Source organism: Populus euphratica, unplaced genomic scaffold (assembly GCF_000495115.2).
Source record: "Populus euphratica unplaced genomic scaffold, PopEup_1.0 scaffold30.1, whole genome shotgun sequence".
Lineage (NCBI taxonomy): Eukaryota > Viridiplantae > Streptophyta > Magnoliopsida > Malpighiales > Salicaceae > Populus > Populus euphratica.
In genome coordinates, this window is record NW_011499869.1 from 639,198 (window position 1) to 656,354 (window position 17,157).

The following is a 17,157-nucleotide window of genomic DNA, read 5'->3' on the forward strand; positions in this document are numbered from 1 at the left end:
AATGCCGAGTTCACAGCCCATTTCTTTTTCACGATACTGCCATAAAGGATCACAAGGCCTGGTACACTTTGAAGACCCACAAGAGTTGCCGCCGTGAGTTGCCACGCGTTGTCTCCTTTGTTCATCCATTCTGGACTTGCTTCATCGGGCAATAGGTTGATTGGAAGTTCTGCCATTTGGGCTGAGCTTCGTCTTGCACTTAGGCTTTTTGCCTCCTATAGACACTTTGACAGGTGGTGGTGTTGGAATTTGAAGCACACAAAGTGTGTTGATATTTGGTTTTGAGAAGGTTATGTCTGTGAGCATATATATACATATAGGTGAAAACAGTGGGCGAAATTGGCTCTTGTTCTTGCTGTAATGTGCCTGGACTTTGCCATATATTTTATATGTGTGGCCATTTTTGTGGCCTCATCAGCTACTGCTAAGTTACTTGTTAGCCCTAGGCTTCGATGTTTCTGGAAAATGAAATTTGCCATACTGAGGGCTAAACACGTAATGTCATGGTGCCACAAGAAGAAAATAATACAGCTCAAGGTGTCATTTCTTTGAGAAGCGGAGAATCCCACGGCTATAAGTTTCAGCAAAGGAAATCCCGCCATAAATTGGCTTCTTTGATGCGTTAACAAATGATGGGTTATTATTCTTGTTGTTGTTACTAATATCGTTATTATTATTATTATAAAATTTACATCTTTTTGGCCTGATTATATTGACAACAAGGGAACAGCTGACCCGTCTAAAACCCAGTCATCATTGTGGAATGCTTTGATCGCATTCGTGCCATGCCTTGGAGTTTAGTAGGAAAGGAAAAAAACAACAGAGAGCTGTGAAATACACCAGTGATGAATTAGTTTGTGTTTGTAGCTGCGGTAGCTTTTTTTGGAAAAATCAGGTTTAAAAAAATTATAAAATATATATTTTAAAAAATTCAGTTTTTTACTACAATTTTTTATAAAAAACTAGTGCAAACAATGAAGAATAAATAGCTTTTAAAGTTATTTTCAATCTAAAAGTCATGAAGGTTCTGTGGCCAGCTGGGGTTGATCAATTAGCTACGTTGTTTCAATTTCTGTAGCACCAGCAAGAACCTATCAAATATGTATTGTCCATGAAGGTTCTATGGCGAGCCGGTACTGTTGATCAAGTAACGTTGTTTCAATTTCTCTTGCGTCAGCAAAAAACTATCAAATATGCGTGTCTGTGTATTTAGCAGCAACAAGAAGAAAGATTCCTCGAGCATCTGCCATTATTCTGAAGGAAGCCTCACAAATCAAGGATATTGGATCTCAGTTTACGAGTTTCGATCGAGATGGCAAATGATAGAGAAACAATTCAATAAAACAACATATAGAGTAACTTTGCCCGAGTGTGTTGCTGCCTTGCCCTAATCCAGGCGAAGGCCTTTGTATTTTTAATGAGTAAACATGGAGGTTGATGGATAGGTTGATTTTTCGTTTCAAAATTCTTACAATTTATAGATTCAGAGAAAACATATATGAGTAATATCATTACAACACGAGATGAAGGAGAGATGCTTCTTCTCTGTAGCTTCGTCACCATTATTTGAATATATAATGTCGTGCATGGTTAATTGGTTTATGGTTTCTGAACATCAATTTTGATTAAATATATCGTTAATTTGTATCATGTGTTTTTATCAAATAGTAAAAATAAATAAATATATTATCAATTTGGTCAACGTCTACTACATTTATGTTTTCTATTTCATTAAATTAATCTAAAATTATAAATTTATAACCTCACCGTTTTTTGTTTTCACTGCATGTGTCTGATTCATTGTTATGACTTTTATTTTACTCCTGTCAATGCCGTCATCCATTCCACCTATAAACACGTTGTGCTCAAAATATATATACGCACACACTGACGAAAACAAGGGGTGCAAATGATAAATAATGGATTTAGCCAATTAAATTCTTAATCCTATCATTTAAGGTCTTATATTTTTTATTAATTAAATATTAAAAAATAATATAAATTATATTATAATATCTTATTTAACAATTTTAAATTTTTTATTTGAAATGATTATTTGATATAGTATTATCAAACTCTTGATGATCAAGCATTCAAATCTCATCATTTCTATTTATTTAATAAAAATTAAAGATAAAGCAACATTAATTTTTACTTGAGAAAATATATTAAAAAATAATATAAATAATATTACTAACCTTATCTAACATTTGAAACTTTTAAGTTAAATTGGTTTTTGCACATTAAAAAACTTCTCATATAATAGTTTAAATTATTAAAACATCAAGATAATCTAATAATTTAAATTATTAAAATATTAAATTATAATTTATATAATTCTTTAACACACTCTTTTCAATTAAAATTTTTATAAATTTAAAATTTATGCAAGCTTATAATATTTTTAATTTAATTTTTATTAAATAAAATATGAATGATGAGATTCGAGCTTGCGATTATTTAATTAATAAAATTCTGATATTATATAAAAAAAATAATTCAACTTAAAAGTTTAAAATATTAAATGGAATCCAGTAATAATTTTATACTAGTACTCTTTAACAGCACACATAGTTTCTATTTCATACAATTAAGTATAATGTTTCAGAATCGAAAATTATATCAACCCATTGAGTGCACTCATTCACTGCATTAATTATTATTAGGTTTCCTTTCATTCCCGCTAATACCTTGCTCTTTTATCCTCTCTATTGAACATTTCCCTTTTCAATATATATATATATATATATATATATATATATATATATAATTAAGTTTTCCTAGCATAATCTAAAGTAAATCAGGGAGGTGGGTGGATTTGCAATTAATTTCTTTACATTTATAATTAATACCATTAATACTGAGGAAGGGCACTGTGTGACATCATGTGACGAAGGAGAGATGCTTCTCTTTGGAGCTCCGTTACCATGCTGAAGAGAAATAGCGGCGCAGAGTTGGCTTTTGGTTTTCATGCAACAATTTTTCTTTTTTAACAGTTTATGACGCATTATTGCGTTCCACACCGTCTGAAGTCCTTTTCTGGGCTGCATGTGCGTGATTGTACTGCGTTTTTACAATCAATTTACTATAGAATTTGTTTGTCAGGCACCGTTTGAAGATTTGATGTAAATTATATTTTTTAAAATTTTAAATTTTTTTTATTAAAATTTAATATATTTTGAATTATTTTAATGTATTGGTATTAAAAATAATTTTTAAAAAATAAAAAAATATTATTAATATATATTTTAACATAAAAAATTATTTGTTGCGTTTTCAATTTTTTGCAACTTCCCATCTTCCATAACTACTTCCTTTTCCTTGTCCTCTTTCCTTCTTCTTCTTTTTTTTTTTTATGATAAAGTCCTTCAATTCAGAGTTTCAGACAGCCAAGTCATTGTTTTTTAAGGTTACTTTTTACATTAATAATTTACAGCATAACAGTCCCCCACCTTTTTTTTTTTTTAAATTTAGTGACCGAAAATGGTAACTTTTAATAAAGCATGAATAAGAGAATAAATTTTAAATTTTAAAAATAAAAATATTTATTATTGCTTGTGTATTATAAATGCTATGAGAATAAGAATATAAATATTTAGGAGATATAAAAACTCAACAAGTGGCCTATGAAACATCTGACTACTAGACTTATAATTCAAAAAATAAAAAATAAAAAATAAAACGACTTAATGCATTTAAAAATACTATCCATGAAAAATTGAATCTTGAAATTAAAAATGGATCTATTCTCATGGATGATCGCGTTGTGTCGAGCTGAAAAGGCTTCAAGAACCACTTTTGGTGTAAAAAATCTGACGACTTGTGGCTGGCTTGGCTTTTCAAATAATGGAAACTCATCGGTGAAAAAGACAAACAAGACGCGTCGTGAGGCATGGAATGCCTTTTTTTCATCTGCTCTTGAGGCCGAGCTTGAAACACCTGACCCAACCCTATTGAAGCTTATGAGTGCAAGCCTGCTACGCGAGTCAGCCCACCTCAGCCCCTTTTGTTCTTGCCTTTTCTTTTACCCTTTATTGTTTGAGTATTTCCCTTGAGTTTTGAAAAACTTTCGAATCCCTTTTATTAGATTAAATTTATTGAAGTAAGAACGATGAATTTATACTTTTTTTCCCCTTAAAATCATATTAAATGTTCACTTAATGATATTAATTATATAAAATTTTTCAAAATTATAACGATATACATGTAAAAAATAACCGATCCTTTCTTCGTCTTCTTCATTCCTCCTCTTAATTTACAATTCAACGACACGTTTTTCCATATATTTTTTTGAATTCTTAATTTCCTCTTGTTCAATAAATTAAATCTTATGCCATACTTGGATTAAAATAAGAGAAAAAGGACACGAATTTGAAAATAATGTTTTGATAATTGATCAGATGCGGGTATCTTTGCCTCTACGAGACTATCATTTTACCTTTTAATAGTGATCAATGTAAAGTGCTTCTTCCAATGTTTGTTTATTCAAGATTGAGATTATTATTTTTTAGAAATTAGATATAGGTAAATTTACTTCTGTCATGATTTATTAAATTTTCCGAACAAACAGATAATTGCGAGCTCATCCAAACCATTATATCCAACTCCATGGCTTCCAGAGATGATCTTCCATCCTGTAAGAAGCGGGCTTTAGATCAAAGTTTATTTTATATATGGATATTCAAGTTTAATAAATCATAGGATATTTTATACCAAATTCATCAAATATTTTTATTTTATCTCCACCTTCACCTTGAACGGAAAAGCATCCTTCATATATCTAATTGCATTGTAGATGCATATTCACCATTCCGATGCATCACCAGCTTCGTAGTGGAATTGCTCTCTCTCTCTGTGGACAAAGTAGTAGTAAAGGGGGCAAGGGACGAATCAAGCTAAACGAAATGTAAAGTGACCAAAACAAGAAATCATAATAGTAAAGGGATCAATATGGTTTTTAACTTGTCGTCACTTCATTTCTGTTTGTATCCCACGGTCCAAAGTGTAAGCACCAGGGGCCTTGTTTACTGGATTGGGTTCCTTGTCTACCACCAGTCACTGCCAGTCTCATAAATCCCTGCCTCAAGTTCCGTTCACCCCTGCACCCAGCTTTACATTTTGGCTACTCTCCTGGCGGCGAGCCTCCTCAGGTCCCAGATTAACAGGCTGTCTTTATCTGTTGTGTTTCAATTTCAGAGAGATATAGTGAGAAACCACAACCTTACACACTAGACGATTGTACATCAACATCATGCTCTGAACAACAACAAACCACCACCAGTTAAAACTTCTGCAAGTGGGTTTTCTCTGTAACCTCCAAATCTTACTTCTTTCCTTTGTGGTTTTTCTTTGTTTGTTCCAGTCATGGCCTCCTCAATGCTCAATGGAGCTGAAAACCTCACTCTGATTAGAGGCATAACCCCTAAAGGGCTAGGCTTTTGGGGGTCTGATTTGCAAGGGAGGCGCTTTTCTAAAGTGAATGTAGTCGCTAATACTAGAATTTCTAAGACAAGAACTTTGACACCCATGTGCAGTTTATCAGCCTCTCGGCCAGCTTCCCAGCCCAGATTTATCCAACACAAGAAAGAGGCCTTTTGGTTTTATAGGTTTCTCTCAATTGTGTACGACCATGTGATAAATCCTGGGCACTGGACCGAGGACATGAGAGATGAGGCACTTGAGCCTGCAGATCTCAGTGACAGGAATATGTTGGTGGTGGATGTTGGTGGTGGCACTGGTTTCACCACTTTGGGTATAGTTAAGCACGTGGATGCCAAAAATGTTACCATCCTTGATCAATCTCCACACCAACTTGCAAAGGCAAAGCAGAAAGAGCCTTTGAAGGATTGTAAGATTATTGAGGGCGATGCTGAGGATCTACCATTTCGTACTGATTATGCGGATAGATATGTGTCTGCTGGGAGGTATATTTCTGAATTACATACCTTGCCTTTTGTTTGAACTGAATTCTTGTTTTTGCTATTTGATACTGTACTTTATTGTGTTGATTTCTGGTTGTTTTATGTTTTGGTGGCTGGAGAAACAGTCATTTATGCTGGACTACAATGGGACTTTTCTGCTTACCTTTTTATTTATTACTTTTGAGCTTTTAATCCTTTCAAGCATTATCTAGAATGATTCTCCTGGTCAAATATGCATTGAATTATTTTTGTGAATATGCTTTCCTGTAATTTGGTACCTACTTTCCACAAGGCATTAGAACTTGGAAGATTTTAGTCTCATCAAAGTGGCTTCCTGCCAAAAAGAGGGAGAATTTGGAGAGAGTTCTTGCCTTCGATATTATTGCATGGAGTGGCTTCTCCTATGTTATAACGTTCGTATTGCAAGTCTTTTTTGTTTTTACCGAGAGATGGCCTCTATCTGGTTTCTGATGAATCTAGTATGTTAATTGATGTGATAGAGGCTTTTGGGTAAGCTCCTAGGAATGTGCATAACATTAATTTTGGAGTCTCATTATGTGGTTTTAAGATTAGGAAAATTGTAAATTTTCAAGAAAAATAAATTATTGATGCATTGTTATTGAGATTTGGGTGAGGTGATTTCTCTTCATGATTTCTTATGGGAATAACATATCTTCACCTTCTCAGTATTGAGTACTGGCCTGATCCACAACGTGGCATCAAGGAAGCATACAGGGTTTTGAAACTAGGGGGCAAAGCCTGCATAATTGGTCCAGTGTACCCAACATTCTGGTTGTCTCGCTTCTTTGCTGATGCTTGGATGCTCTTCCCAAAGGAGGAAGAGTACATCGAATGGTTCCAGAAGGCTGGATTTAAGGATGTTCAACTGAAGAGGATTGGCCCAAAATGGTATCGTGGTGTTCGTAGGCATGGGCTGATCATGGGATGTTCTGTAACTGGTGTTAAACCTGCATCTGGAGATTCTCCTTTGCAGGTATTTATTCTTGAGTTATCCTTTGCTTGATAATTAAGCCTGCATTTGGTTGCTTTAATTACCCACTGTTATTCTAGTTTTGCATGTCATTTGGATGGAGCTAATATTAATGTGCACCAGGCCACTGGCCTACCCGCTCATTCTCCGCGCGTGCCCACTTGTGTAGGTTTATTCTATCATGTCTGCTTAGGAGCATCTCTCTCTAGAAAATATATGGTTGTTGCTCTATTGATCCTTTGCTCGGTTGCTCTCTGTAAAATATTGAGGATTGCACTCACAAAAACCCATATTGTTTGCAATGTCATTGGTCATTGCCATCAAATGTTTTGATTTTTAAATCATTACTAACTTAAAATTGGAGCTAACGTGTGGGTCAGTATGAAATATAAACTTCCATGAGTTATGAATTCACTGTATTCTCTTGGAGATTCAACAAAGGAGCATTTTGATATCTGAGATGGAAGTGGATCTAGTTATTGCTTTGTCATCAGAGTCTTTTCATTGCTGGGATTAATTCACTGTTTAGGTCGCGGGGTTGGATGGAAATTTGACAACATAGAACCGCCTGTAATTTTTATTGTTAAGAACTGCTGAAGCTAGTCATTAATCCATATTCCACAAAATGAAATCCTGTGGCTTCGATCTATTTGTGCTGATCCTGGCTGAAAGGAGCTGAGCTTGTATTTCTGAATAGTTTCATGTTCAACTAAGAAAGAAGAAGAAAGTTTGATGAGCATTTAACAACTTTTTTAGGTTTTGGTAGAAAGTTGACTGAAACTGAAACCTAGAACCTGATTAGCAGGTTCCCTGCTGAGAAAGAATATGATATAACATGGAACATATGTGTTCAGGCGTAATTCCATCATCTTTACACCATTGAGATTATAACCTCCACCTGCATGATCATCAGAGCATTGCACCATTATCACAGTTCTGACTTCTGATCCTGTTTCTGGGTGTCATGACTTTTGGTTTTGACTGGTGACGTAATCAGATTCCTTAAACTGACTGGAAAGTAGTTCGAATGCAAGGTTTTATTTGACTTATGATTTTTATATGTGGCCATTAAACTTATTCTCTTGTAGCAATTGGGCTTCGAAATCTATTTATAAATATGCTTTCCTCTACTTTTGCTTTATGTTTTACATACATGCAGATGCTAGATTTTTGGTATACTTGAAGTAAACTTCTTCTGTGATTGCAAGCTTCCTCACGGTTCTTATTTTTCACCCTTGGAATATTTCCTTTTCTCTTACCACAGCTTGGTCCGAAGGCAGAGGATGTGACAGAGCCTGTAAAGCCATTGGTGTTCCTTATGCGCTTGATTTTGGGTGCCATGGCAGCAACGTACTACGTGTTGGTTCCCATCTATATGTGGCTCAAAGATCAAATTGTACCCAAAGGTAGACCAATCTAAGGGAGAGGGTAGAGCTGCTCGTAATTGCTGTGTTGACATGTTTTTGCCTTCTCTCTCTCTGTTTTCTTCACTTCTGCCCCTCACAGTCCTGGTGTGCGGCCTCGAGTTTCTCAAATAACCTTAAGCCACCTAAGTCATAGGCACGCTGTCATACCCAAGCTCTAGCAGTGTAATAAACTTAAGATATTTGTTTACGTTGCAGAAAATTGTTCGTGAAGTTTAATTCCTCATCCCCTCCAGTTCTCTTTAACAAGCATTGATGCTAATTTTGAAACGCCATGGTAAGACACTAAGACTGCTCGTATGTGGAGTTTACATTAACAAAACAGGACGATAGCCACCGTGCTTGAGAGAGAAGTAATCGGTATATTCCACAAATCGTAAAGCAATTTATCAGGCCACATCCATTTCTTCAAAGCTGAACGAATTTTCTTTCATGCACTGCTCTTCTATGAAGAGTCACCTTTTGGTTTTTGGAGGAAAAGTATGCCCCAGACCAGGGGTGGCTGGCAGCGCCCCTGTAAAATATTTTCTCCCCCGTCCCCCCTTGAATAATTTTAATTTTTGACCCCTCGTAGAGATTTTTCTCTAATTTGACCTTAACTTAATATCCTGGCTTCGCACCATCTCCAGACCCCCAGTTTCTCCCTTAGAACACACGAATAAATGATACTCGTGACATAAATGAATCATGAGATGGTTTTCTTATTCTAGGAAAAATAGATTTGAATCCCTTGTGGGTGGTCGAGGAATCTTATGATAGTCAGCTAGGACTTTATTTACTACAATATCGTTCTTGATGAACAAAAAAATTGCTGAAACCATAAGTTCACATGGAGACCCAGAAAAAAAGATAAGAACGTTCAAATGGGCCCGGATAGGAGACAAATGAGGATCATCAACTCCCTCTAACTTTCCCTGAAAGCATGACACATCAGCAGAAATGTTTGGATATACGAGCCAATCGACTCAACATGCTCACCACCGTAGTCTGAGCAGGGCACAGATTGGCGCACGCCCTCTCAGCGACCAAAAGGCCTCCAACGGCTAATTTATTCCAGTATCAGGACTGGCATCCCCATAGGCAACTAAACCCTGCTGCCCAGATGGTGAGCTTGATCGGGACCTGCTAGCTGCTCTGCCTTGACGTTTTGGTGGTACAGAATCAGGAGATCTAGAAAGAGAGGATCCACGGCTCTTGGACCTCGAACTGGACCTAGATCTCGGTCTTCCTTTGTTAGGAAAAGACTGGTCATCAGCTCGGGGACCTAAACGATATTTCAAACCCTCACATATGGCGGGTTGCTTATCTCTCGGAGTTGGACTGCGTCCTGGACTCCGTCTCCCACTCCGATCCCTGTAGCGGCCACAATAACCGCCTGGGCTGTTAGAAACACTTCTGCTTCTGCTTCTCCGCCTTCCGTACCTATGAAGAATAGATCACTTTATATCATCATGCATGTAGTGCCTCACAAAGTAAGCATTAACGCCAAGAAACTAGACATAAATACAGCATGGAACGGAGCTGCCTGGCCCGCTGGCATCAAACTCATACATCAGCTTTTTCCATAATAGACTACGCAAGTAAAACTGGATGAGTTGGTCCGCAGCTTGCCAAAGTTCGGTAACTTGTACAGGAAATAAAAGGGAAGAACACTATGAGCTAGAACATATGGATCTACTAGTGGCTAACATTGAAAATATTTTCTGGTGCCATAGAGTTACCATTTCAGTTGAGCTTCCTCCTCCTTGCCAAATTAGCAGTTTATTGGTGAGAGAATAACGAGTTTGAAAGATTTTACAGGTCGTTTTATTTTAAAATAGAAACCATAGGTACCCATAAAAAAGAGAGAGAGAGGGATTGTCAAAGACAGCCTGCCAAATTTCATAAATGACATTTTATGAGTTTTGAGAGAGATGCAGGGAGAGGGAGAGAGAACCTGGGGGGGCTCCTGCCTCTTGGTGGACTTCTATTACGTCTTGGTGGTGAGCGCTCAGAGTAACTTCTGTAGCTTGACAGCCTTCAGAAAAACAGAGGGGTTGGGGAAGGGGACGTGAAACTGAATTGTATTCAGATGATGGAAGACCTTTAAATTTAATTTGTGATGTTGAGCTTACCTATCACGGTTCCTCCCATCGATATTTCTTCCTCCATAATGATAGGACCTCCAAGGGGTTCGTTCAGGAGATGGGGTGCGATACTTACGCGCATATGCATAACGTTCAGTGAAGCCACGCCCTTTTCGAATGCGCTTGGGTGTGCCATTTGGGGACCGAGAGTGTGATAAACCCTGTCCATGGTTTGAGATAGAAGGTTCATGGTGGCCTTTGTTGGCAGGACTACCCAGTGGACTCCTCAATGAACTTCCCTGGCTCAGCTCCCCAGACTTCCTAACTGGACTTCTACTGTCAGTTCTGAACCTTGGACTCCTGGAAACTTCTTCAGGACTCATGCTAGGACTGCTCCTGTGGCTATTGTTAGGCCTACTTTTGAAGCTTGGAATGGCTCTCCTGTAAGACAGTGCAAATTACTTAGTTGTGAACTCCAGTGAGTGTGAAGACAACAAAAGCACAAATATGTAGAAGCAGACAGACACCTGGATTTGTCTGAGTCATCTGAAGAAGAACGCCGATTAGGAGAAGTGCACAATTTAGAATTCGTCCCATGCCCATTGTTTAGATGTGTGTTATTCTTGGGAGACCATTCATCTTCTTCATGTGACGAGCTGGCCTCAGCTGTCTTGGGCTTGTCATTCTTTTGCTGTTGTTCCACCAAAGCTTCTTTAACGGAGAGATAGGTAGAGAATTTCCCACGTGCATCTGCAATATTAAAAAAAAAATAGCACTGAGTTAAAGCCTGCAGTACCACTGACAAAAATCTCAGCGAAATTCATTCGAAATCCAGCTGTTTCACAAGCATTCAAGGCAGGAACAGAATATCATGAAAAGATAATGGAGCTCTTAACTTGCAGAAATAAAAGGAAAACACATACCAGGGCTCTGATTTGATTTCTTTCCAGCCTGAGTTGAATTATTGGTCTTCCGAGCAGAAACAGGACTTTCATCATTAGAACTGCTAGTACTGCTAGAACTACCAGTCTCTGTATCACTTGCGCTCTCAGAACTCCTGCAACAAATACATTATGTACAATCACGATCATTGTCAAATACACGAGAATACAAGAAGGGAAAAAGCTTAAAGCGGTTGCACTTCAACTAATGTAAATTGGACCATTTAGACTTCCGCCTTGATCGTCTATCATGCCTGCCTCTCTTCCTCTCCCTTCGTCTAGATTTCAGTTTTCTCCCACGATGGTATTCATCTTTTTTCCCCAACCTCCTCTTCTTCTTATGCCTTCCATCACTACTAGATGAGCTTGAATCAGAATCTGATTCTGAAGATGATGGTTCAGAATCAGATGAAGATGAAGAGTATCTTCTTTTTCTTTTCTTCCTTGCATCCTTCAGGGACTTTTTACTTCTTCCTCTAACTTTATCACCAGGACCATCATCCAAAGGCTTCCCAGATTTCTTGTTCTTTCCTGGGAGAAAGTAATATTATATAGTACATGTAAATAAAAAGTTTGGCAAGCATGCTCCAAACCATAAGTACCAACTACCCAAGTTTTACCTGAGTCCTTCCCTATGGAATCTTCAATTTTACTTTCAGAAGTTTCACCACAATCCACAATTTTTACAGGTCTGGCAGGTTGGCCACCAGCACTTCCTTCCTGTTCAATTTTCTTCACCATGTCCATTCCCTTAACCACCTTTCCAAAGACAACATGTTTCCTGCCATACATCAAAAAACAAGAATGTAACAATTTGAGCATATTTTAAGAGTTACTATTTATGAGATCATGGATGCAGAAAGCAGCAGCAAAGGGCTAAAAAAATTGAGGGCTAATGGGTAAAGAGTAATGAAAGCCAAAGAAATGAGCAGATCAAGCAAGGTTAAATACCCATCAAGGTGGGCCTGTGGCTTAAAGATTATGAAAAACTGGGAACCATTTGTGTCTGGACCACTATTCGCCATAGAAAGAAGGCCTGCTCCTTCATGCCGCAGTATAAAGTTCTCATCTACAAAAAGAGAGCTTAAATTTTATGGATAATGATGAGACAAGACATTGCAAGCACTCGGATGATTAAATATAGAAGATTACCGGCAAACTTCCCTCCATAGATGCTTTCTCCACCAGAGCCTGCAAACCAATTAAAGGTTGATCCTTACAAATCTGGCCAAGAGTATGCAAGTCAAACAGAGAAATAGGATTCATTAGCAGGATAGAGAAATTATGGAATCAAAGAATGTACCATTTCCCTTCGAAAAGTCACCACCCTGTCAGGACAGGAAAAGAGATTTAACAATTTGTCTTAATCATATATATTTACTTTAGATTGACAAAAACATAAATAACTTGCTTCCTTCTGCAAAGCTAGTGCAAACAAAAGAACCTGCCCTATAGTTTAACTTCTGATCAGTATAATTTGTTGTACTTCGCTATTGTCAACTCCCAAACAATGGCTCAAGTTAAGTGGCTGCGCAGAATTTTGCTCTCATATCATAGAAATAACATATTAGAAATCTAGACATGCTAGTCCTTTGCACAGTCAATAAACCGGGATACAGCTGCATGGGGAACATAAGTAGCATCTACTAAATATAGATGTTTATCCATAAGTCGATGCATCATATTTTAATACAGAGATGTCAAAGATGGTGATTTTAAAAATATAGCAGCCAAAAATTATATTTAGACATGTAATATTTAAGCATGATTTGATAATAGGTAAACATACCAGGGTTCAGTATCTATACTGGTATTCAACATGTTCAATAGCATGCATCAAGTCAATTATTTAATTCATCAATTATGGCAACCAGTAAGTTCCCACCAAAAATGATTTCCTGAAACTTGATGGGTTCGCAGATATTCAGTTATTTGTTTTTCTCAAACAAATATGAGTAACTTGGTAAATCTTAAAATTGGAAAGCAGGTGGTGAAAGAAATTTGGTAGCTTGACAATATTTATAAATTTGCAATGAACTACAAGCAATCAAAAGACAAGCATCACGATATCTCAAGGGTAACACTTATTGATAAAGGAAAGAAACAACATACTTGGGCCATGAATCCTTTAATTATTCGATGGAAAGAACAGCCTTTGTAGCGCAGAGGTTTTCCGGTGGTTTTTCCAATGCCCTTTTCACCTAAAATGGACAACAGCAGAATAGTGTCAAAGGATTTATTATGCAGAAACTAGGAAACAAATTTCTCAAGCCAACAAAAAAGGACAGGATAGTATCCAAATTAAGATTGCAGATTATAATAACAGACTGAGAACATCTTTTGATCTGGCAGCACTGACAAGATATATTGGTGTTTGTGCTTGCTGAAATGAAGCACAGACACTAAAGTGAATCATCCTTTTCAGTTGTATCCCCTTCCTCGTGGATAGATGTGATATTCTTGGGCACTTTGATCAAATTTTCAAGGTATCAATCATCTTTTTCAGCTTGTGCACTTAACCGTCAAGGATCACAGAAAAATAAGTAGAACCAGTTTGACTGGTGAAACCTTCTTATATAGCAGAAAAGAACGCAAGCAAAGGGATTTCCAGAGTACTTGTTATTAAATTCAGAAACACAAGGTCACCCACTTTGATCCCAGTAATAGCATTGACTGTTCACCACGTTCAACTTTTCAGTTCACTTAATGAGGTATAAAGTGAGATTCTGGTACAAACTTCCATTCAAATATATTAGAAATCAACAGAACTTTAAATTAAAGTGTACTCGCACAATTGGTAGTCTGATTTAAGATTTCTCATTTATGACCCTTTTGAATGCAAATCACTCCCCAAAGTCCAGTGAAGTGTAGTTATTAGAAGTTAGTGATACATTCACCACAGTTTAGAGAACATTGTAGCCACTGTTATGGATTGTGAAACAAGGCAATGTACAAGGGAATTCATTTTAACCAGCAGAATGCAGTTCCATGACTCACATGCTGGTCCTTTGTCCTTGTCCTGCCCGATGATTTCCATCAAAAAACCAGGCAGGGCAATCAAAGAGTAGCTAGTTCAAGAAGTGAGCTGCCTATCAAAATTTATAAGATATTCTTCTTGTCTAAGGCATTCTGGAACTGTGTCCTTAAAGAGTAGCTAGTTCAAGCCAGAAAAAATTGAACTAGATATTACATCTTTAACCCAGCAGAAAATCATTTTGAAATAAGATACCATGAATTAAAATAACCTTCTTCATTCTTAGAACTTGCAGGTCACAGATTAAAATCAGATTCTTCTTTGGTGGCACGGACTCTAAATGGTCATACAAGTTGTAATACATAACCATTTGATCACTAGTTCAAATGTTTTTCAACAAATAGCATATTTCAAATCAAGATTCACACCACTTAAAAGATAATTGGATGACCCTCAAAAACCCATCAATAATTGAGAGGCAATAGTTATTAGTACCTGTTCCTTCAACAATTTTTTTCTAAAAGCCAAAATTTGACCAGTACAAATTTACCAAAGATTTGTAAGAATGCAGGAAAGGATTCAAATACCTGTACAGAGTGCCCGAAAATTCTCGGCAGTCTTGGGAACAACATCAGCGAAAAGCTGAGCATTCAAAAGAAACAGGTTTTTATCTTTATCTCGATACTGGAAAACCAAACTTCAGTTTCGTCTTGCAAAACCTAAAGATAAAAATTAAACCAACGAGATTGCATTACCTCTATAAAAATACTAGCAGCAGGATCTCCGTCAATGGACACGTCTAAGAATACGAGAGGGTTCTTTTTCTTGCTCATCTCTCTAGAACACTAAACAACAGCCCAAGATTAGCATTCAATTTAGAAATGTAACCCGCTATTAATACATAAATCCAAAACCCTAAACCCTGACTCTTGAATTCAATCTCTTAAAAAAAACAATAGAATCAAGCCTTTTCAAGCATTTAATTCATCTACGTGCACAATGGAGAAATGATTGATTATAATCAAAATCCTAGAATTTCTTGAAAGAAAAAAATAAATCGAGGAGATTTGTAGAGCAAGATGACTTTTCGATGTTACCTTGATTGCGTGCTTTAAGTTAACTCGGGGCTGAGTGAACAAGCGAGTTGCCACTCGAGAACAATAAAACGGCGGCCGCAATCGTTAGTCGACGAGCGAGAAGTAAGTGCTTGCTGCTAGCTTGGCTGTGATTTTGCTTTGCAAGAGGTTTTGATACTGTTTTTTACGAGTTTAGTGAGCTAGGGTGCGATCTCGTGTTTCGCGGGGAAGAAGCTTTTCGTAGGAGATATATGATTGTTCCATTATCTGATCGCCACGTGTTGGGATTTAAGCTCGATTTGCCAATATCTTAGGACAGGAAAACATGAAGACACTTGTCACATAGAATGATAGAGAACAAGAAAAAAGATAAAATTGCGTTTGGTAAAATGTTTATTTTATCCTTTATATATCTATTTATTTATTGTTCTAACTTTTATTATTATTGTAATTTGCATGATTAAAAAAATATATCATTATTTCTATTTTCATTTATAATGAGGGTATTTTTTAATTAATTTAAAATGATAACTTCTTTACTTGTCAAAATCATATTAAAAAAAAAATTGTAATCTTAGTGAAAAATAATTAATTGCTAAAAAATATATATATAATTAAATTATAATTTACATGGTCATCAAATACTTTTATCGAGTTTATTTTACAATAATAATAATAATAATAATAATTGATTAAGTCAATAGCATGTCTGATAAAATATTACATAAGCATAAGGTTAAATTTTAATATAGTTGAAAATGCAATATAACGATTTCATCGCAATGCATACTTTCAGATATAATTAAACCATCACCTATTCATTATTAAATCTTATTTTTCGAGAACATTACCAGATTTTCTCTCTCTATGTTATGTATGTTTTAATTATTATATTAGTTTATGAACGATAATATTTTTTATAGTGTTAAAAAGACTCGCTCGTTAAAAAAAATTATTCTTGTACTTTTTAATAACAATTACTCTTTAGTTAATTATTTTTATTCAATTTATAAATAAAAAATCATTTAATCTAATTCATCTATTTTATTTTTTTGCTCTAAATTGTAAAATTGTATAAAATAATTCATCATTTATCCTGAGTAATTTGTTTTTTATATTAATTTGATAAAATGAAAAAACAAAACTTTCAACGGAGTTATATTTTTTGAAAATTACTTGTAAAAATCAATACATGCGTGTATAGGTGCATGTAAGTGCATTACAAAACATATTTAGAAATTATAAAAACATGAAATTATAAAAAATTTAAAGAGGAATTTGTGAGAAAAGAAAAATAATCTGATCATGTCTCCATCCTTGTCCCACGCTCCTCCTCCTTATAAATATGAAAAACTAGTTAAGAGTTATTTTCGAAGCATAGGCAAAAATTATATAGATAGGAAAATATACTAAAAGGTGTGATGAATATATTGTAGAATAAGAGAAAAAACATTATAAATTATAACAATATTTTATTTTTTCATCTTTTCTTTTTATTTTTTAGTTTTTTATTTTATTTATTTAATATTATATTTATTTAAAATTAAATTTAATAATTTGTTTTGACTGTCTAGACTAAAGAATTGTGGAATGTCAAGAAAAACTTTCTAGACTAAAAAATCATGCAATTCCAAGAAAAACTTTTATCTTTTTTGTTGAGATTATATAAAATTATACTGATTTAAAATACTTTGTTGAGATTATATAAAATTATATTGATTTAAAATGATTAAATTTCCCTCCCTTTTTTTTTTTGCTGGTGGG

The 17,157-nt window shown here is 35.5% G+C and overlaps 3 protein-coding genes across 3 annotated transcripts in view; 1 reads left to right on the forward strand and 2 right to left on the reverse strand.

Annotated features, from left to right (window-relative positions):
* Positions 1-125, reverse strand: part of LOC105126796 (ammonium transporter 3 member 1-like) — a 2,096-nt gene extending 1,971 nt beyond the window's left edge. The window contains exon 1 of the mRNA XM_011027783.1: positions 9-125. Within this exon, the coding sequence (XP_011026085.1) occupies positions 9-125 (117 nt within the window). The remainder of the gene's footprint in view (positions 1-8) is intronic.
* Positions 126-5,006: 4,881 nt separating this feature from the next.
* LOC105126799 (2-methyl-6-phytyl-1,4-hydroquinone methyltransferase, chloroplastic-like) lies at positions 5,007-8,582 on the forward strand. Its single transcript, XM_011027785.1, has 3 exons — positions 5,007-5,924; positions 6,609-6,915; positions 8,177-8,582. Exons 1-3 carry the CDS (start codon positions 5,365-5,367, stop codon positions 8,330-8,332), a joined length of 1,023 nt encoding a protein of 340 aa, XP_011026087.1. The 5' UTR covers positions 5,007-5,364; the 3' UTR covers positions 8,333-8,582.
* A 426-nt stretch (positions 8,583-9,008) lies between these two features.
* LOC105126800 (peptidyl-prolyl cis-trans isomerase CYP63-like) lies at positions 9,009-15,624 on the reverse strand. Its single transcript, XM_011027786.1, has 14 exons — positions 15,415-15,624; positions 15,073-15,162; positions 14,905-14,959; positions 13,456-13,544; positions 12,647-12,671; positions 12,496-12,534; positions 12,295-12,412; positions 11,964-12,124; positions 11,565-11,874; positions 11,326-11,459; positions 10,930-11,152; positions 10,451-10,843; positions 10,273-10,353; positions 9,009-9,758 (listed from the first exon to the last, which is right to left on the reverse strand). The coding sequence occupies exons 2-14, from the start codon at positions 15,148-15,150 to the stop codon at positions 9,380-9,382; spliced, it is 2,085 nt and encodes a 694-aa protein (XP_011026088.1). The 5' UTR covers positions 15,151-15,162; positions 15,415-15,624; the 3' UTR covers positions 9,009-9,379.
* Positions 15,625-17,157: the final 1,533 nt, after the last annotated feature.